Below are 21,728 nucleotides of genomic sequence, written 5' to 3'. Positions count from 1 at the left end.
ATTGGTCTTCATCAACTCCTCTTAAGTGCGAATGGCGAAAGGTTCATGTCTACAGCCTTGTTCTGTAGCTTCTGTTGAAAATTTAGCTACTTCTGGATAACAAATTTGTTTTATCATTGATTGAGAAGGTAGGGCAGGGTTTGTGTGACAAGCTGATTTACTTTGTGAGGCACCTATCCTGCCTGCTCGGTGTTTGAAGAAATTTATACCCTATGCTTGTTTAACGGTGTCTCTCTCAATTTGATCAATGTTCTCTTTAGTAATGTCAAGCTTTATGGACATGCAGACTTTAAGTAATTCTGGATATGATAGCTCTAAGTATTTTTTGTCAAAAAAATCTGTAACAGTAGTGATGTGCCGACTTGACTTGACGTAGCTTTCAGCATAAGGTTGAACAAGACTTAGTACAACAGGCTTTATTTTGCATTCACTCAACTCACTAAAAAGAGCGTCCATATCTCCCTGAGTTGGTACTGGAACTGATTTATCTTTGATTTTGGATTTCTTCTTTTCTTCATAAAATTGTTCACAATCATCATTCATGAGATTCTCAATATTTTCATCAAGTTCAGACTTAAGTTTCTTAGCAGATTTGAAATTTATATCTCTCACCCTTGCATATTCAACATCTTTAACAAAAGGGGGAAGAATCCATTGGCATTTCATTTGTGTGCAAGCAAGTTTTCCGTGGATCTTTGTCCAAGACTCAAGGTAATACAAAACACAAGCAATATGAGAACACGATTCAGCAAGACCAGCTCTGCAACCCAAGCAATGGGCTCCAATAATGACTCCACTTTCTTCGGAGATAATCCACACAGTTATCAATGTGTCATTCATTCGCTGTGAATGACGAACTTTCGCAAGGACAACAAATTTCTCCGAGATCTTGTGACCTTGAACACTAAAGACAAAACCGCTAACCAGCTGGTTAAAAGCTTCCAGACTTCGGAAATTTTTGAATTGATCCTTCGTATAGTAACTTGTTTCGAGAACCAAATACGTCAACATGTCTGCAGATTCGACGGGAGGTAGACAATCAGGGTCGAAGTTCTTCCCCTGTATCAATATTGGATCGATACCATTACACCCGATTTTCTCTAAATAACGCTGTTTTATTGCCTCATCAAGCTTCTTTGCGTAGTCAGACAACGGTGTAGACGGTTCTTGGTCCAGGAATTGACTTTTATCTGTTGTATTTTCGCCGGAATCCATGGTAATCGTGAGCTAAACTACTAATATTATAGCTTTGGCATAGATTTATATGTCCTCATAGGTGCACAAACATGGCGGGCACAATAATGTGTGACGTCGCACGAAATCGATCTATAAATGATAAATTTCGTTGTCGTCGAACTGCTTTTCTTCAATCGATTAAGCTAATAAACTTGAGTCAATATTCGCCAGCCATCATCGTCAGAAAAATGATTTCAATTGTCCGCCATTTTTTTGTATCTTCAATCCAATTCGTCGCTTCCGCTGTGCAAGAAAACCTGTTCAACGGTTACAAATACCGCGTGATATTTGTGCTCGTCTTGGGTGTTATTTTTACTCTATGGAGTGTAGTTGGATAATAAGGCGAGTTATACAATTCGAAAATACGTCTTTCAAAAGAACTCGCGTGCCTTTCAATATTTTACCAAAGTTTTTTTCAGAAACTATAGTTTAAATAAAAATGCCTAGTTTACGTTAATTAAAAAAAAATTACCTCGAGGGTCTACCATACCCTTAAAGTAGATTAAAGTAGAAAGTAGGGACTACGGACTAATGAGTTTGAGTTGTGCGTTGCCCCTCATAACGCAAAACTATGATTGACTATCGGTCGGAAAACTGTCAACAAGCGGCTATACGTGTCAACGCTTGTCAACGCTTCAGATGGCTGATGACCCACTTTTCCAACATATCATTTATGAAGCTCCCGTTACAAATCAGCGTCACTCCAAGAGCTCCCCGCGGCTCGCTCACAGAAATGTTTTTCATTGTTTTTATTTTTTAGTTTTTATTTTTGTTTTGTTTTGTTTTGTTTTGTTTTTTGACTCGCGCGACGGAGGCCGCAAAGAACGGACTGCTCGTAATCTAATACAAAGAGCAATCTTGTGTAAATGCGAAGTGCGACAGCTTCTTTATCACAAAGTGGACAGGTGTTTTCTGAAGCGCAATGGTGTGTAAATACGAAGTGCGACAGCTTCTGTATTGCCTGCTGGCGCCAGAGCTAATTCAAATATTTACGCACTTTCCAAATTGTTGTGACGATTGCATCAAGCTAAAATCCTTTGACCAAAACTTCACTGATTCACAAACCCATGCATCTCACTGTAAAATGAAAGAGAAAAATATCGTACGAATTGTTACAAAGTTTTGCGTTTTGGACGGGAAGAAGCAATACGTCAAAGCATTCCATCGGGAGTATGTCGCCCGGAAATTCTGTTAAGAGCAGGCCTACATCCCGCATCACTAAAACCCTAAAGTAATAGAAGGATACGAAAAAGTTAATTGAAATTCTAATGTTGTTTATGAAGCTGAGAACCGTTTAGTACTAACTTGTATACTTGCAACGGCAGGATGCTTTATTTTTCACATTATAGGTCCTCTAAATTGGTGCCTAACCGGACCCGAAATACGAGTCACAGACATTTGAATTAAAAACGGCACTCAAAATCGTTTCCCTCGAAAAAAACAAAAAAAGGCCAGATGGACGAGGAAAATCCTGCTCTGACGCCAAAACTAAACGTACGAGCTAAAATAATTTTCTTCCCCGATGAAAATTTAACCGGACATATCTTGCATATTATGACAACTTAATGTCTACAAACAGCATGAATGTTTGTTTTGCCAAACTTTGGAGGCCTTTGAGGCAGGATATTGGGTTCTATGAATATTGGCGAAAATTTGGCGATTTCCATTATTCTTTTGCAGACCTCCGGGCTCTATAGTGTCCTGTGGACCATGCCGAGGATATTACCGTAATGGCATTTGAGACGACCCTTCCTTTTGATGACCAAACTTGTTATGACTTAAAAATCCCATTAAAAGAGACTGAAAAGCCCTAATCTATAATTTATACATAATTAGAAGGTTTTCAAATATAGTCAACCTTAATTAAGTAAAAATGCGCTCTCGAAGGAAAGTTTGTCCAATCCTCGAGGAAGTTCAGGAAGGCAAGAACTTACCTTCTTCATAGAAGATTCTCCCACCTTCTCAAACACTTCGCAAAGGAGCAACACCATGCAGGCCTTGAAGCCAACCAAGTTTTTATTTGTGATTTGTACGAAATTCCTGGTAGTTTCGCTTGTTGTGGCGAACGATGACTTTTGTGGAAGAGTTTTTGAGACTCAAGTTGGTAAGTTCAAACCTCGGCTCATTCAAACCGAAATACCTTCTGTATTCTTTTCTGTACATCAACTAATTGCGCGCACAAACTTCTTTCTCGCAGGTCATGCCTTAGTTGGTCACGTCATGACCAAAATTAATGTGTTTGACGAGTTTGAATGCCAGCTAAAATGTATGGTAAATAACGGTTGCAAGTCGTTTAATGTTCGTCCTAAAAGTAATCATGCGAAATACATTTGTGAGCTGAATAACAGAACTCGGCAAATGAAGCCAGCTGATTTTAAGCGGAAGAAAGGATCGACGTATTTTGGCTCTGTTCAGGTCAGTTTAATGCATGGACAGAAGACATGTTATTTGGCACGTTTATCGATTATCCTATAATTTCCAGAACATTCTTGAGTAGTCCTTTAGGAAAGTTCTAGTGGTTTCGACATGAGTACGTGACGTCTATTTAAAGAAAATCGAGTTGTTTACCGTAAATTCTGGAAAATTCTATGATGTAATGTTACTAAAAATAGTCGTGTTGTAAATCTGTACAATCTTCTAAAAAGATTGTATGGAACTATATAAGAAGGTGCTGTAGGTTGTTGCGTTTAGAGGAAAAGAAGAAAAAGAAGAGAAAAGATAAAGGAAATAAAGGAGTTAGTGAAAACAATTCATTTCAAGGTTTGTCGCGAAACCAATGTATATTTTGTGATAATGATATTTTCAAGTTAGATCTGAGCACCTCTTTAAATGCAATGGAATTATTAGAGATTGGCGAAGGGTTTGTGTGTTTATGTAACCCTAAAAGAATTAAAGAAGAATTTCTAACTAGCATTACTTGACCTGACCCAGGCCACCTGTGTCGACGTTTCTAAAGAGCAAAAAAGACAAACAAAGAGCGGTAAAAGTCATCCGGAATATTTTGGAAAATGGCGTCAGAGACGTAAGTAATAATTACATAACAATTCTCAAACTACGAATTTAGACGATATTTTCCTTGCTATAGTTGGTAAATTCAGTCGTTTCAACACCGGTTTGAATGGCAAGAAAATTGTAAACATACCTAAACCTAAACAGTTTACATATGTAACATTAAAGGGAACCAAACTAGTGCGGAGCAAGCCAGTAAAGGCTTCTAAGCAATCAGACCTTTCATTGTAAAAAACGTTGGCAGAATCTGTCCTTTAGAGATGATATAACAGATTTGGTGAAGCTTATGAATTTATTAACATTATTATTGATTCTGTAGCTTACAAGAACTGCGCTGAAGTGTTTAAGTCTGGCCACAATATCAGTGGTGTGTACAAAATCGATCCTGATGGTTTGGGAGAAATTGAAGTCTTCTGTGATCATGAAACAGCCGGCGGAGGATGGACGGTGTTTCAGAAGAGATTTGATGGCACTGAAGATTTCTTCCGCACTTGGGATGAATACAAAAGTGGCTTCGGCAATGTGAAAGGCGAGTTTTGGCTCGGACTGGACAAGATTCATCGTCTGACTGCAAGCAGCAGTAACAAGCTTCGTGTTGATTTGGAAGACTTTCTAAATAACACAGCGTTTGCAGAGTACAGTTCATTTTCTGTGGCGAGTGAGTATGCCAAATACTGGCTGGGTTTAGAAAGCTATTCAGGTAAAGTAGAGTTTCACTTGTACACATTTTGCCAATATCGTTATTTTAAATTCTTAACTGGAATACTTATTGAGCAGCTCGTATGAACCGCAAAGCGCTCATCATTCTCAGTTCAGGATTGTTTTTCGAATTCTCTGGTCAGTAGGGGCCTATGGTATTAATATGATAAGTACATATGATGTACGATCCTCGGAGTAGATAGCGCTATTTAAGCAATAGCGAAAATCAGACCTGAAAAAAATCAGGCCTGTACGGGATTCGAACCACTGACCTCTGCGATACTAGTGCAGCGCTCTACCAATTGAGCTACCAAGCCAACTGGGAGCAGGCCGCCAAGTTGATTCGTAATAAACCCGTGAAAGTAATAAATGAGATACAATGAAATATATGAAGTTCATATATTTTGAACTTAATATGATAAGTACATATGATGAAATATTTCAAAATATATGAACTTCATATATTTCATTGTATCTCATTTATCACTTTCACGGGTTTATTACGAATCAACTTAACAGCCTGTTCCCAGTTGGCTTGGTAGCTCAATTGGTAGAGCGCTGCACTTGTATCGCAGAGGTCAGTGGATCGAATCCCGTACAGGCCTGATTTTTTTTTTTTTTTTTTTTCAGGTCTGATTTTCGCTATTGCTTAAATAGCGCTATCTACTGCGAGGATCGTACATTATATGTATCTAATACCGCAGTTCAAAATATATGAACTTCATATATTTCATTGTATCTCAATATGATAAGTAAAATAGAACTTGAAGATGGTCGCCTATAGACATAGACTTTGTTTTCTCGTGTTCAACTCCATATCCGGGTCACGAGTAAGCGCAGCAGGGTTTCAACCCTTTTTAGAAGGGATTTCAGGAAAGTAGGTTTTCTATTGAAGTACTCAGCAAATTTGTTTCGAATTTCCAGCATCGTACTGGATGTTTAAGGAATTTCATCTTAAATGATATATAAGTTATTAAAGGAAGCGTTAAGCCGAAGCATCTGAATTTATCATGCAAGTGACGAAATTTTAAAATTTGGTTTTCAGGCACGGCTGGTGATTCTCTCAGTTATCATAATGGCTCAGCATTTACCACAAAAGACCAGGATAATGACGCCTACTCAAGCGCTAACTGTGCCTTTTCTTATAAAGGCGCCTGGTGGTACAAGTCTTGCCATTCTTCAAACCTCAATGGCTTGTACCTCAAAGGCAAATTCGACAGTAAGGGAGTTTGTTGGTATCCCTGGAAAAGCAAATATGATTCCCTTAATGGGTCTGAGATGAAGATTCGCCCAAAGGACTTCTAAGGTTCAGTATTGGTTACTTTGTGTCGAACAAAAGATGAGAAGAAAGAAACTAGAAAGAGAGAAACTACGATGACGGTTGCTTTTGCTTTAGCTTTGTTTCTTATGTTCTTTTAAGAAATCGCAAGCCGGTAGGTTAAAGTTAGAGTTAAAGTTAAAGTTAGAGCTGCTAATAAAGCATTGAAAAGAAAAATAGTATATTTTTAGCTGCGTTTCTGGTCCTAATAAAGGCGAAAGAATGGGGAAAAAACAATTTACAGTCTCTGTAACATTTATTAAAGTCACCGAGGCGTTGAAGAGACTCGATATTTCTTGAAGCAGCGCGTGATAAGCTTTTTAAAATGAGCCGCTGAAATGTTCTTTGCGAGGCTTAACAATTTCATGTCCATGGAAGAAACTGAATAAGCACAAGAGAGTCAAACGAATTTTGCTTTTTAGTTTGTAAAATGTTTCTGTATCGCTTTTTTCCTGATTTCGTTTCATATTTTTTGAGCCATCAACAATTACTGAGTTTACTCCAAAGTTTGCATTATCGCCATGAAAGACCATTGGGAAAGTGCACATTTAAGATGGGCGTAAAACGTCAGTGCTTCTCGTAATAACTCTAGATCTTTTAACTAACTCTTAAACTTCTTTTTCCATGAATTAACTTTACAAGTCGCTTTCGTACTTGTCAACCTGTGTTGGTTTAAGTCCAGCATTGGAATTAAATTGTGGTATACTTGTGTTTCTTACAAACGATATAGTCGGATGAAAAATAGCTCGCGCCCGTAGAACTAAGAGACTCATCATCTTCCTAACAGTCTTCATATAAAAAAGAAGCTTTCGACGCACTGCTAGAGGTTTAAGCTGTGCGTAAACAGCTGGGAGAATGTGCCTGCTTTAGCCTTATGATCCTTGCTCCGACAGCCCTCTGTCTCACTGGTCTGTAGCTCTCTATCCACTATTGCATGACAGCTTCCCATTTCTTAGTCTCAGATGACTGGAGTTCAATATAATGGACATACTAGAAATGCATAATAGACTGCGGCACCAAGTATTATGAGCCAGGGTGAGTATTCAGGATCTAAGAGGAGGGGGTCCAGGGGGCCCGGGGTCCCCTATTATTTTGGTTAAAAAATAAACTCAGAGGGAAGAAAAACTGGAAGGTGTACATACACATACAAAACTGCCCCTCACCTTTAGCTCAAGGTCTGGATCCCGCCACTGGTATTGCACTTGGCCGCCCACTCTGCGATCCGCCTGACTGACTACTTCAAGATACTACAAAGTCAAAGAATATTGCAGGACGCTAAAGGCTCCACGTATAAATTTGAAACGCTACGGAGGCTGACTCATTTTTGAAGTCGGAAGAGCTTGAATTCATTTGAAACGCTACGGAGGATGACTCATTTTTGAAGTCGGAAGAGCTTGAGCTCAAATGAGCCGACCCCAAATTGTGGGTGAGTCGTTGATCCCTGAGAAATCAATGATGTGTTGCCTAAGACATCCATGATTCTTTCCCCCAACAGAAATTCTCCTCTTAATGCGCTCGAAAGCTTTCTTTTCTATTTCATGATAGAAGCTGACGAACGTATTTAACAAGCTCGACATGATGTAAACTTGTCGGTGATGACTTGGGGAAAAGTGGCAATAACGCTCCGAGGCGTGGCCTTTGGTCAGAACTAAAAAGTTATCTGAGAGGTTAGCCATTTCTAAAGATAAGCTATTGAAAGCAGATGTTAAAATATTTCAAACTATCTGTTAAGGCGAAAATCAGCGAACATGACCAGAAGATAAGTGCATACAAAAACCTGCATAGAGAATGTTTACCAGTTTAAAGATCCTTTGCCTTTGAGACTTAAAGGTGTCGCGCATTAGGCAACGAAAATGGGAAAAAGTAGCGAGATCCGAAAGACCTTTTAAAAACAGTTGATATTGTGCTGCTTTTCTGACGGTTGACGGTGCATATTTATCCTTTTTGACGGTTCAATTTTAGGCCCTTTGACGGCTGACGTTTAAACCCCTTGAGACCCTCTAAAGATGGAAGTTAAGTCTATGACATAAATATCTAAAGCGTATATCTCCGTATGTTTCATATAATCTGAAAATTACCCGCTTTGCTTCAGCTGTTGCGGAGAAGTTGCTCAGAATTACCTTTTACATAGAGCAACATTGCGGTGGACTTGAATTCTGTGGGATAGATAGATAGATAGCTTTATTAGAAAGTAAAATCATTGCAGCCCTCGGGCCGACTGAAATACGACTTACTTTACAATGGGAACAAATTATCTCTTACTCTAAGATAACTACAATAAAAGCCGCAAAGTGTAATCTACAATAAAATACAATAAGAGAAGTATCAAAAACCAAAATACAAATAATTAAGATAGCTACTAATAATTAAAACTGTTCGCCATGATGAATGTGTTTTTGAACCTATTTGTCTTACAAATCGGTAGCTTGAAGTATCTCTGGCTGCGGGTGCGATGGGTGGACTCGTTGCGTGGAGGCAGCAGATCATGGAGCTTATGGTTGTCGTCCCTTACAATCTGATCAAATAGAGTATCATACAAGATCTCCCTCCTCTCGTACAATGACGCAATGTCAAGAGCTACTAGAGCCTCAGCGTAGGATAAGTCAGGTTGAATCATCCGCAACGCGCGTTTTTGCAATCTTTCCATTTCATTGGACAGATATTGCGGCAAAGAATGATGAAAAACTGGGCACGCATATTCTACTACAGGGCGTATACATGTTGTATAGAAAAGTAGCATATCCTCGGATGGAACTTTAGCGCGCTTTAGCTGTTTTAGGAAGTACAGACGCTTCGTAGCCTTTTTGCATATAGATTCTACATGCGCGTTCCACCTGAGGTTGTCCGAGACTATCACTCCTAACAACCTTGCGGATGAAACAACTTCGATTTGCTTATCATTGATAGTCATGATATGATCAAACAGACTGCCTGATCTGGAGAATGATCTTCTCAGTTCTTTACATTTAGACTCATTGAATTGGAAACCATCAACTTCTGTCTTACAAGTTCATTTACACGTAATTACTTCTAGCTAGACTCATTCTTCAATACTGATTCGACAAGAGTGGTGTCATTAACGTATTTCTAAATAATTGTGTCTGCTACAGAAAGATTATTTATCAGGGGAGGGGGGAAAAGGAAAGAGGTTCAACACAGATAGCCTGTATCTTAGTATTTGTTGCTCTCTACACGAAAGCAGAAGTAAAACTATCATCTTTCAAACCGGCAGTCTAAATCCCACTGGGATCAACGAACGCTTTTCATTCCACTAATTTATTCATGTGTTTCTCTTTGCCATGTTCCCACCTATAACGCAGCTCCATTTTCTGCCTTTAAAAGCACACACAACCCACAATTCCTCTATTCGCTCCGACGAAGGGCTAACTCTCGAAACGTCAGCTTTTGTAATCGTTACTGTGGCCAATTCACCATTACAACTTTGTTGATATATCCAAATTAAAACTATTAGAAACAAGCTGGAGCAGATGAGAGATGTTTCTCCTCCTTGGAGATAACAGCGGGTTTCGTGTTTTCATCACAGTTATAAACCGCGACTATGGTCTTGCGTCGGTGGGGAGTAATCCAAGATAATTTGGTTTTTAGAGCGTTTTCGATAGAGTTTCCGTAGAAACCAAAACCATAGTAATTACAACGGCCAAAAGACGACAGGAAAAAAAGAGCCAATGAGAACTCAAAGAAAAGCCAAACAAACTGCATGGATCAATCATAGAACGAACTAAAGCAATTATCATTATCCTTAATCGATTATGGACCAAAATCGTTTACCGGTGTCAGCATTGCAAATTGCGTTTGTGAAAAACAATAATTTTTCTCAGCTTTGCGATTCTTGCGATATCGGTTTTCACTTGCAATTTGACGTGGAATTCCCTCGTCTGATAATAAATATGTCCTCATTATTACGTTCGCTTCTGGTACATTGTTACGAGCAAATTTCGAAAATGTTGGCTCGCTATGCTAGAGGTTCGCCGAAACTTGAACGGGGACAGACACCATGTATTAAAAGCCTAGAAAGTTAATCAGATGGCACCTAGAGTTCATTCGAAAATGAATGAGATGATTCCGCCTATTTTCATTACCAACATGAACCAAGTTTTTAATTTCTATAATCACGAGAATTATTCCCATTGACATGTCTTTTCCCAGTAACTAGTTTATATAAGGCTAATTATGAAACTTGTTCTAGAGCAAGACATCTGCAGCGCACCGTCAGAGATGTCTAAGTTCTTCGCCAGAGGGATTAGAAACTTGCTATCTAAGTTTCATGGTCTACGCAAAGTTGTACGTAGGATGAAGTAACATGAATTTTTTGCGGGAATAAGCATTAAAAATTGTCACACTTGTTACATAAAGAAGGGTGTACCATAGCGAATGTGCGTTTCTCGTGCGGTCGCAAACGAGTTAACACAGCTTGAATGTCCAAGTGTATAAAATTTCTTTACGGTTTCGCAACCGTTAATTTGCATATTAATTGAAAAAAAATTATCGCTCAGAGATGGAAAACTTTCGATCTATCGCTAGGAAGCGAATTAAAAGATACAGGCGTGAACCGGTTAAGGTTGGGGTAAACCTTTTACATTTGATGGGGAGAATTCGTCAAGGTATCAAAGGTATTACTCTTTCCAGCGCGCTTCCCTCAAACAGATGTTACTAACTCAAATAAGAGAGAACTAATTTTGGGAGAGAGGATCATTGTTTGAATTGAAAATATTATCAAACTCACGGAAAGGACGCCGATGCACCGTCGACAAAATATCTTTCGACATTACATCACACTTCATCTCCGACAAATATATCAGGCTCATGCGTTGAATAAAATTTCCAAAATATTTTCAATGCTGACTTTTAAGACTAGGTGTTTTCGTTTATTAATGTCATTTATGTTATTTAACACAAAACTCGATAAAATCTCCCATGTTCCCCCAGGAATGATGCAAAATAAACTACATTAGACTCCAAACTTTGCATAGCACGCCGGGGATTTTTAGGCTCTAATTTGGCCAAACTGACGGGCTCAAGTAATGCGTCAGCGGCCAACTTCCAACCGGCTATTCTCTAACAAAACATGGCGGACGCTAGTGCGGTGTTTTTGAATACTGTTCGTGGTGCGCTTGTAGTCGCAGGAGCTGAACTTTCGGGCAAAGATGGTCACATTAATAATATGAGCGAAGCCCTACATGATTTAAGAGGGTTGTTGGCACCAGTTTCGGTTCGACACTTCAATAACCGAACCGGATTGAAGCACATCTTGGGAGATTATTTTCCAATGTTTCAAAGGCAAGCCATGGATTGGCTCAAGACATTTCAGCGATGAATGTCTCCACGATGTTCCGTCAAACACGCCTGGCAAGTAGTCGTGGAGAAAAAGCTGCACAGAGAGCTTTTTGAAATTTTGGAAGCTATTGTTTCGCGGACAAATTTCGGAGTTATAGCTGACCGAACACGAAAGAACTGTGTGTTTGCTTTCATCTCTCATGACAGAGTGAGAAAGGTGTTTTCTGATTGTACAGATCAAAATCTGAATAAAAATACCTTTTTGCAAAGAAGAATTAAAGGTAACAAGCGCGTAGAGGCAATCCTAAGTTCGGAAAAACAGTTTGGAATAAAATATTCGTACAGAAAAGAATTAATCACCATTGATTTTCATTACGGCTACTGGAATGAGCATGACTGGCCTCAGCATGTGTGAAATGAACAGTAACTACGATTACTCCTTTCAGTCTAATACTTTTAATATACTTGTTTTCATCTGAAATATATATTTTCTATTTTTCATTGCCATAATTATATTGATATTCAATTCAAATTTTGTAATCAACTATCGTAATAGTAACATTAAAGACATTAATAATTTCTGATGGCAATGCATTCAGCATGCAATGTTTTGTATATTAATGGAAAATTAAAATAGTAAAGTATCTTTTGTAATCTCTGAATATATCTTTAATATATACATATGTATATTACTGTAAACTCTTCTTATCGATATTCAATGCACTACTGTATATTAATGAAAAATTGAAATAGTAAAGTACCTTTTGTAATCTCTGAATATATCCATAATATATTTATATATATATATATATATTACTATAAACTTTTCATATTGAAAATTCAATGCACTACTGTTAATTTGCTTCCTCTTGAATCACTCATACTATTTTATATATTAGATACTATAAATCATTTTGATTACTGAGAATTGAGACAAAATTCATTTTCCTTTAAATACTCCAAACATATGGGCTTAATAGTTGTTTATATCCACTATGATAATTGATAATATGGTATTTGATAGAGAGCAACTTTCTTTGACAATTTGCTCTGATTTTGGTGATTGATATACAAACATATGAAAAATTATTCCAGAGGTATTCAAAATCTACATATATAATTTGTTTTCCTTTTAACATAGTATGTTGGGGTATACATTGAGTATCTCATGAAGGGCAATATATTAAGTACATTATCATAACAATAAAATAGTTATATTTTTGTCTGTAGTTTGCAAATTCTAAGAAAATATTACATTACAGGCCACCTTTAAGCTATTTTATTGCTTCTTTAGCCTCAAGCGTGGTTTTACCTTGAAGAACACAGTCCAAAACTAAGTTTTGAAAGTGTTAAGAACAAAAACTACACTTCTCTACATCACCATCTTTAGGTAGACCACAGTAGCAAAAGTCACGGGTAAAACACCTCTTAGGTATATATTTATTTGAAGTGTGTTTGTACACAGTTTCATCACACCCATTTTCTCGTAACCAGAATAATGAAATGTACTCATGCTTAAAAACCTGATTCCATCTGTTGTTAAACTGGGTATTGCTAGTAAATTTGGCAAGAGTAACATGCTTTGCCTCCCTTCCCTCCATTGTATTAATTCCCAAGCCCAAACCTAGTGTTTCCTGGAGTTGCTGGGCATGCACAGGCACTATGTGGCCAATTGTCCAGGAAGTAGGGGTACTTTTAAGAAAGAGTGCAGTAGCTCTGAAATAGTTGGAACAAACCTGATTGAGACTTTGAACCTGCTTACTTGACATTGAGACCCTACTAAAAAGAGAGACTGAATCTCTTAGATTCAAACCTGTGTAGGCAAAAACATGTAACTTGAAAGTGTGAACATTCTGATCTTCATCAGTTTTCAGACTTTCAACAATATACATGAAATTGTGACAAAAAAGACGCGACTCTTTACCTGTAAATCGATATTCGAAGGGTCTATTCTTTGTTCTGTCATCTGCAAACCACTTCCGGATCTTTTTTGCTAAACGTGTTGCTTTCACATTGAATCTAATGGCATGATAATACTTACCAAAACAGCTGTTTGGAGAAACATCTAAAATAGACTCGCATTCACCAAGATGACTCCGTGACAAAGAATACATCAAGTCTGATGAGTTCCATTGTTGCCAAGCATTATTCTTCAAATGAAGGGGTTCTGCTTTGGCCCTATCAATAAATTTACCAACCAAAGGAGGAAACTCTTGCCTAGATTTTTTCTGTGAAATGAAGGATATTTTCTCACGCTTTGTGACTGGTTTCAGAGTTGTTTTACTTACCTCTTCCTTCTTCTTTTCCACAGCAGCTGCCACTCTAATTCTTTGATTATAGTTCCATGGACCCCATTTGTCTTGTTTTTTTAAACCAAAATTTCCTTGAGTGTCGGTAATGTCACTTTTGTTGATGTCTGCAAATGGAGAAAAATAAGAGGCAGATATACTTAGTTCTCCTCCTAGAAAAGCCAAATATTTCATGTCACTGGGTAGCAGTTCAAATTGAAAGGACACAAACTTCTCCTTACCATCAATTTATACTGAAAACATATTCCCTCAATTTCAGTCATTTGCCTTTCAAGCAGTGCCACATATCTGCGAACAGGCTCACAGTCTTCAAAGCAATTGGCCCCAAGTAAGAGAAAGTTCTCTGCAGAGCTGCACACACGCTGACCACACTTTAGAAAACTAACTAACCAAGCCAATGCTTGGTCATCCTTTCCAAAGGGTGCACCATCACCCCCTATGGCGACTTTAAAAGTTCCCTCTTGCTTCCCAAACCAGTTACGCTTATCCTTCCTGTAATTGTTGGCACTGAGATAAAATTGTGCCATTTTCAACAATAGCTTTAAAGGTCCTTGTATTTCCCATTAACTATATCTTCTTCCTTGAGCCCTTGGCAAAGTGTTTCCCTTACATCATGTAAATCACCTGTGTCTATTTGATTAATTTTTTTAAGCACCTCTTTATAAGAAAGAAGTCTTGGTACTGTAATGTTGCTCATGAATTCAATATGCTTTCTTTTAACCCCAGCATCATCTAAGCACATTGTTAATGATGTACTTTTTGAATTATACTTCTGCTTGCTTGCAATGCCACCCTTGTACAAAATATTTACACTTCTAATAAAATTTGTTTGACTTTTCTCAAAAATATTAATCTTCTGTTTTACAATTTTAGGAATAACTTTCTTTGTGAACTTAGCACATTTTATCATTGCATCACACAATACTGACAATGGAGCACTTTCATTCAAAACTGCCATGAGACCTGCATATGCTGGTGTCATATTCTCAGCAGTGGCTCCATGCAACATTTTTGCAGCATTTAATGTCTGCAGCCTCCTTCGTCTTGCACTACGGCCAGGGCCAGAGATCTTCCCATCATCTCCCAAAATTGTTGGAGAGGGGGTCCTCCTGTCCACAAGGTTGTCTGTAACAGAGATCTGAAGAAAACAGAAAATTTTTACCATGCAAATCTTCAGTTTCACTTCAGTGCATGACTCCACAGCCAGAGTAAATCATACATCACTCTATTGATAAATTGCTCGCAGGGAATAAAAAAGCTTTCTCCAAGAATATAATTTTCAAAATTGTATATACCGATAATATATGAGTTTAAGGTACTGACCTTTTCTTTAACATTTTTGTTATTCTCATTCACTAATTTTGCCTAGAACACAATAACAACATAGTCCGAGTTTGGCTAAAATCAAAGAAAAGCGGAGAATTTCATGAAAATTTTCAAAAGAATTGCTCATTTCAGCGTATTTAGAGGTAAAAGGCACTTTAGCTGCTTTCCGATTTATATTGTATTTCTCTTAACTACATCTGAAGATGTATGCGTGCAGGGATAGGAGAATCAAGCATTTGATATTCAATCTTGTTTACCTTTAACTCGAGTCGCTTTAATTTCCTTGCCTTTTTCGTAAACTCTTTATCACGGGCAAGGGCAGACACAAGAAGGGCATCTTGGTTCCGTTTAACCTCCAAATATTCATTCAAAGGAAAGCGACTTTTCTGCCCTTTTTTTAGCGGCATGTCGTCGCACTCTGTTGCAACGCGTCTTTATCCACATTCTGTTGACAAAGTGAAAGCCGCTCGCTTAGTAAACCAAATGCTCGAAAGTCCAGCGATAGTAGTCGTTGAAAAGTTCAGATATCAAGGAAACGACACAAAAATTAAAAATTCTGAATTGGACAAGTCCTTACCAATGACCGCATGATTCCGTGGCTTTGTCTCTTGCTTCTGGCCGTCTTGTCATTTTTAAGGTTAAATCTTTTAAAGATGCCTCAAAAATACGCTTTGCTTTACGACGCCATGACAGTCTCCTCTTTCCAACCAAAGGAAAACCAAAAATAATTCTCCTACTATGCCGTGTTTAGTATGAAATTAAAGCTCTTGAGCGGAACTAGAAGTTGGTTCCAAATTATTTACCACGCATTGATTTAACCATAATTCATAGAGAGCCTGCGAAGTTAACCATTTCCCGGCTTTGCGCCAGACCTCCGCACGGCCAACATGGCAGCGGGAAAAAAAAACGGAAAAAAATATGGTCAAAAAATACACCAGAAATCCCCAGCGTGTAGATTTCACGTGACCACAGGATGGTTCGCTGTCAGAAGTTCATTGTCGACCATGCCCGGTTGCCAGTAATGACCCCAAAGCATTCACACGAGAGCTTCTGCTTTGTATTCTTTTCTTTACAAAACTTATTATGACCAACCATTTATAAAAAATAGACTAAAAGGCCCGATTGTTGTATATCGACCTAAATAATTCAAACGGCTATCAATGATAAATAAACTTCATTTAATGAAAATCATTTTCTCGAAAGCAAATTGATCCAGTCCTCGTGAAAGTACTGGGAGTCGACGATTTTTTTTTTTTTTTTTTCTCCCAGAAAGTTCTACAGTATTCTCAAACGCTTCGCAGAGAAGCATTGCCATGCAGGCTTCGATACCTCAATCTCCACTGTGAAGTATCAGTTATTACTTCAACACCTGTCTGAACTCCGAGAAAATTGTAAACACACCTAAACCGACATTTCACACTGCTTACATATACAACATTAAGGGCAACCAAACGGTTGCGGGGTAAGCCAGAAAGGGCTTCTGGGAAATTAGACCTTAAATTGCAAAAAAAAAAATCTGCGGATTTTTTCCTCTAGAGATGAAGTAATTGATTTGGTGTTTTCTTTTAGAAGGTGACCCCTCTTATGAACTTATTCATATTATTGTTGATTTTGTAGTTTACAAGGACTGCGCTGAAGCGTTCAAGTTTGGCGACAAGATCAGTGGTGTGAACAAAATCGACCCCGATGGTTTGGGAGAAATTGAAGTCTTCTGTGATCATAAAACAGCCGGCGGAGGATGGACGGTGTTTCAGAAGAGATTTAACGCCGCTGTAGATTAATTTCTTCCGCACTTGGGATGAGTACAAGAGAGGCTTCGGCAATGTGAAAGGCGAGTTTTGGCTCTTACTGGACAAGATTCATTATCTGACTGCAAACAGCGGTTTGTGTTGACTTGGAAGACTTGGTAAAGCAGCGTTTGCAGAGTACAGTTCATTTTCATTTTCTGTGGCGAGTGAGAATGCGAAATACCAACTGAGTTTGGAGAGCTATTCAGGTAAAATTGAGTTTTTCTTATTTAAATTTGCCTGGTATTTTGTTATTTACACCTGGACTACTTACTAGGTGGTTCTTATGAATAGCAAAAGCGTTCATCGTTTTCAATCTAAGGTTGTTTCTCGATTTCTTGAATTCTTCTGTCCGTAAGGGCCTAAAGTGTTTATATAATGAGAAAAATAATGCATGGCTGCTTGTATGATGAATTTTTACAACTTGGTTCTCAGACACGGCTGGTGATTCTTTCAGTGTTCATGATGGCTTTGTATTTTCCACAAAGATCGGGATAATGACGCGCACTCAAGCGATAACTATGACATCTATGGTAAAGGTGCCTGGGGGTACGAGAAATGCCATGACTCAAACATCAATAGCTCGTACATCAAAGGCAAATCCGACTGGCAGGGAGTTATCTGGTATCACTGGAAAACCAATCCTGAGTCTCCGCGATGAAGATTCGCCCAAAGGACTTTTGAGGTTCAATATCGATTACTTTGTGTTGAACAAAAGATGAGAAGAAAGAAACTACAAGGAGAACTGATGCTTTTGCTTCAGTTTTCTTGCAGCTGTTCTTAAACAAATCACACGTCGGTAGGTCGTGATTCAAAGTTAGAGCTACTGATAAGGCCTTGAAAGGAAAAATTGTATTTTTGTAGCTGAGTTTGTGGTCTTAATAAAGGCGAAACTATGGGAAAAAAGAATGTGCAGTCGCTGTAACACTAATTAACGTCGCTGAAAATAAAGAATATACATTTGCTGTAACATCAACTCTTTTAATGTTGCTTCCTTTTGTAGAATCGTATGTCACTTTGACCTGTGAAGATAACCTAGTGAACCATTTCTCTTAAAGAAGCCGACAGAGGATTCATACTATCCACCCATTAAGTTTATGATATGCGCTAGAGACGAGAGACTAAACAGTTGCGTGGTTGGTTAAAATTTTGATAAAAAGGTAACAAGTGCCAGCAAGAGTAAACATAGGTCGTGGGTCGCAGATGGGTTTTTTTTTTTTCTTTTTTAAGGTACGAATCTCAATCTAGCTCATAGTTCATACTTGCTATTCTACAAACGAGTAGACGCCCGCGGGATTCCAAAAGTCCGTATCTCCCCAGAGGAAATTGACTTTCGAGGACAAATTTTCGTGGAGAGGACAGAGATTGATATTTATCTATGATATTGAGCATGGAAGTACTTTTCTGATAAACAAGTGGTGGGCAGTACAAGAAAAAGTGCATTTGTAGACATTTACTTTAATATTTCACTTTTCATCAAACGCATGTTCCAGATTGTCGATGATAACGTTTTTTAGCAAAAATCTAAATTGATCCGGACCAGATGATTTCCTCTTGACACGCTTTGTTTATTTTTCATATACCGGTCCCAAATACGGTCATGTTTCAAAAAAATATCAAGGAAGCATGGATCGAGCAAAATTGACAAACTTTGATGCCCACTGGGGTCGATCGAGGAACCGAAGTCAAGTGGGTTTCAAGATTTCCCTAGCAACAGACTTTTAGTTAAATGCCACACTCCCCCCCCCCCCTCCTCCTAATAAATCCCGGTAAACGCTTAGGTATCAGCCATCATTTGAATCTTTGGTACTACTTAAATAAATCATTTTGATGAGAAGCTGCTTTTAAATGGCGGCAATATAAACATGACGGCTGATGGTTGTGTGGTTTGTTTGTTTGTTTGTTTGTTTTTTCCATTTTGAAGACTGAAGGATAAAATTTAGGATATTTGATGCTGACGGTTGAGTTTTAAGCCTGACGGTAAACAGGAAGATATTTCTTCATGGAGTTTCATTTGCTATCAACTTTTTCATCATTTGTTTAAGTTATTAGCTATTTTGAGGTCTTTTTAGTCTTCTCATGACAGAGTTGAGTAAGGCGTACTGTCAAGACCTTTGATAATTAGTTTCAAACCATACCTTAACGCGGATGAAAGGAAAGTTAGATTTGCAAGCACAGTGGAAGTATTTTTCTAACTTCCATGATGCTTCTCCCCAACAGAAATTCTTGTCTTGAATCACTCGAAAGCTTTCTCTTCTACTCCACGATAGAAGCTCACCAAGATTTTTAGGTTTTTAACACGCTCGACATGATGTAAACTTGTCAGTAGTGAGTTCAGGGGAGAAAGGTGGGAATAACGCTCCGGCCGTGGTGTGGCCTTTGGCCAGAATCAAAAAGTTATCAGAGAAGTTAGCCATTTCTAAAGATAAACTATTGAAAACAAATATTAAAATATCTTCAAACTATCAGTTAAGGCGAAAATCAATGCACATGACAATAAGATAAGTGTATATAAAAACCTGCAAGGAGAATGTTTACCATTGTAAAGATCTTTTAAACCTTTGAGACTTTAAGATCTCGCGCGGTAGTAGCGAAAATGGGAAATAGTAGCGAGATCCTGAAGACCTTTTAATGACAGTTGATATTGTACTGCTTTTTTGACAGTTTACGGTGAATATTTATCCTTTTTGAAGGTTCAATTTTAGGCCTTTGACGGCTGACGTTTAAACCCCTTGAGACCCTCTAAAGATGGAGGTTAGGTCTAACATATAGAGCCTATTTCCGTATGTTTCATATGATCTGAACATTACCCCCCTTTGTTTCAGTTGTTATGGAGAAGTTGCTCAGAAATACCTTATACTTGGAGTAACGTTGCGGTGGATTTGAATTCTGTGGGAGGGAGGGAAAGGAATTGAAAGAGGTTCAACACTGGTGGCCTGTGTCTTGGTATTTGTTGTTCTCTGCACGAAAGCAGAAGTAAAACTATTAGAAACAAGAACGGATAAGAGATGTTTCTCCTCCTTTGAGATAACAGAGGGTTTCGTGTTTTCTCCACAGTTACAAACCGCGACTAATGGTCTTGCGTCGGTGGGGGGGGTAATCCAAGATAATTTGGTTTTTAGAGCGTTTTCGATGGACTTTCCGGAAAACTAAAACCATGGTAATTACAACGGCCAAAAGACGACAGGAAAAGAAGAGCCCATGAGCACTCAAAGGAAAACCAAACAAACCGCCTGGATCACTCACAGAGCGAACTAAAGCAAAATTAATGTAACCCAGATTACTTTTGCTCATTCGATTGAACAATTGCGTTATCCAACGATTTGATGATGTAAATTGGCCACCGTATAGAGTTTCAGAGCTGACCTTTCGGGCGTTAGCCCTTCCTCGGAGCGAACGGGGCTGAGCGAACTGAGGAACTCGTCCAACGCCCATCTTTTAATTCTTGCTTTCTGTGATCATTATCTTCAATTGATTATGGATCAAAATCATTTACCGTGTCAGCATTGCAAATTGCTTTTATGAAAAATAGGTCTTTTTCTCAGCCTCGTGATTCGTGCAATATCGGTTTTCGCGTGCAATTTGACGTAGAATTCCCTCGTCTGGTAGTGAGTTTTCTCATATAATTGAGTCCGCTTTTTCTGCATTGTGATGTGGAATTTTCGAAAATGTTGGTTGGCTATGCTAGAAGTTCACCGAAACTTGAACAGGGACAGACATCATATTAAGCTTGGGAAGTTATTCGGACAGCTGGACCTAAAGTTCTCTCGAAACTGAAAAACGAGATCACTCCGCCTATTTTACTTTACGAAGATAAACAAAGTTTGGCTTCTACAATCATAATAATTATCTCCATTGAAACTAATTTTCGCAGTAACTAGTTTATATAAGGATAATTATGAAACTTGTTTCTAGTGCAAGATAACTGCTGTGCACCGTGAGCGGTGTCTAAGACGATCGAGAGGGATTAGAAACTTGCGATCTAAGCTTTACGGTCTACGCGAAGTTGTGCGTAAGGTAAATTAACCTAAACTTGCTGCGAGAATAAGCTTAAAAGGATGTCAAACTTGTTTCATAAAGAGGGGTGTACAACAGCGAATGTGCATGACTAGTGCAGTCGCGTATGAGTTGAAACAGCTTGGATGTCGTTTATTAAATTTCCTTACGGGTTCGCAATCAGTTTGTATATTAATTGAAAAAATTATTGCTTCTTCAAAGGAAAACCTTCGATCTACCGCTAGGAAACGAATTCAAAGATTCAGGCGTGAACCGGTTAATTAAGATTGGGGATAAACCTCTTGCATTGGATGGGGAGAATTCGTGAAGATAAGGGGCGAAACCCCTTGTTACTTTTTCCAGTGAACCCCCCCCCCGCAAACAGATGTTAAGGATTCAAATAAGAGAGCACTAATTTTGGGAGAAAGGATCATTGTTTGAATCGAAAATATTATTAAACTCACGGAAAGGAGGCCGACGCACCGTCGACGAAACATCTTTCGTCATGCCTTACATTTGATCTCAGACAAATATATCAGGCTGATGCGTTGAACAAAATTTCCAAAATATGTCAATGTTCATTTTTAAGACTAGATGTTTTCGTTTTTTAATGTCATTTATGTGACTTAACCGGCTGACAAAAATCCATAAAATACCCCAGGTCCACCCAGGAATGGTGCAAAATAAACTATATTAGACTCCAAACTTTGCATATATTTTACGTGACGACAATATGGTTGACTGTCAGAAGTT

The 21,728-nt window shown here is 38.3% G+C and overlaps 2 protein-coding genes and 2 pseudogenes across 3 annotated transcripts in view; 2 read left to right on the top strand and 2 right to left on the bottom strand.

The window, feature by feature from the left end:
• The window catches only part of LOC148733752 (uncharacterized), a 2,359-nt gene extending 200 nt beyond the window's left edge, over positions 1 to 2,159 (bottom strand). Inside the window, exon 1 of the mRNA XM_088758878.1 lies at positions 1 to 2,159. This exon is cut by the window's left edge and continues 200 nt beyond it. Within this exon, the coding sequence (XP_088615004.1) occupies positions 211 to 1,215 (1,005 nt within the window). The 5' untranslated portion in view covers positions 1,216 to 2,159 and the 3' untranslated portion in view covers positions 1 to 210.
• A 19-nt stretch (positions 2,160 to 2,178) lies between these two features.
• LOC148733751 (microfibril-associated glycoprotein 4-like) lies at positions 2,179 to 6,987 on the top strand. The gene is made up of 4 exons (XM_088758871.1): positions 2,179 to 3,651; positions 4,168 to 4,258; positions 4,565 to 4,945; positions 5,990 to 6,987. The coding sequence occupies exons 1-4, from the start codon at positions 3,226 to 3,228 to the stop codon at positions 6,247 to 6,249; spliced, it is 1,158 nt and encodes a 385-aa protein (XP_088614997.1). The 5' UTR covers positions 2,179 to 3,225; the 3' UTR covers positions 6,250 to 6,987.
• A 4,356-nt stretch (positions 6,988 to 11,343) lies between these two features.
• Positions 11,344 to 12,779, top strand: LOC148733750 (uncharacterized; annotated as a pseudogene).
• Positions 12,780 to 13,783: 1,004 nt separating this feature from the next.
• On the bottom strand, positions 13,784 to 15,986 carry LOC111336093 (uncharacterized; annotated as a pseudogene). The gene is made up of 5 exons (XR_016000818.1): positions 15,770 to 15,986; positions 15,450 to 15,637; positions 15,190 to 15,231; positions 14,088 to 15,004; positions 13,784 to 13,973 (listed from the first exon to the last, which is right to left on the bottom strand). The product of XR_016000818.1 is annotated as an uncharacterized LOC111336093 (transcript).
• Between the last annotated feature and the right edge of the window lie 5,742 nt (positions 15,987 to 21,728).

This window comes from Stylophora pistillata, chromosome 4 (assembly GCF_964205215.1).
Source record: "Stylophora pistillata chromosome 4, jaStyPist1.2, whole genome shotgun sequence".
NCBI lineage: Eukaryota > Metazoa > Cnidaria > Anthozoa > Scleractinia > Pocilloporidae > Stylophora > Stylophora pistillata.
The sequence above is the reverse complement of the archived record's forward strand: the minus strand, read 5'-3'. Positions and strand labels throughout refer to the sequence as shown.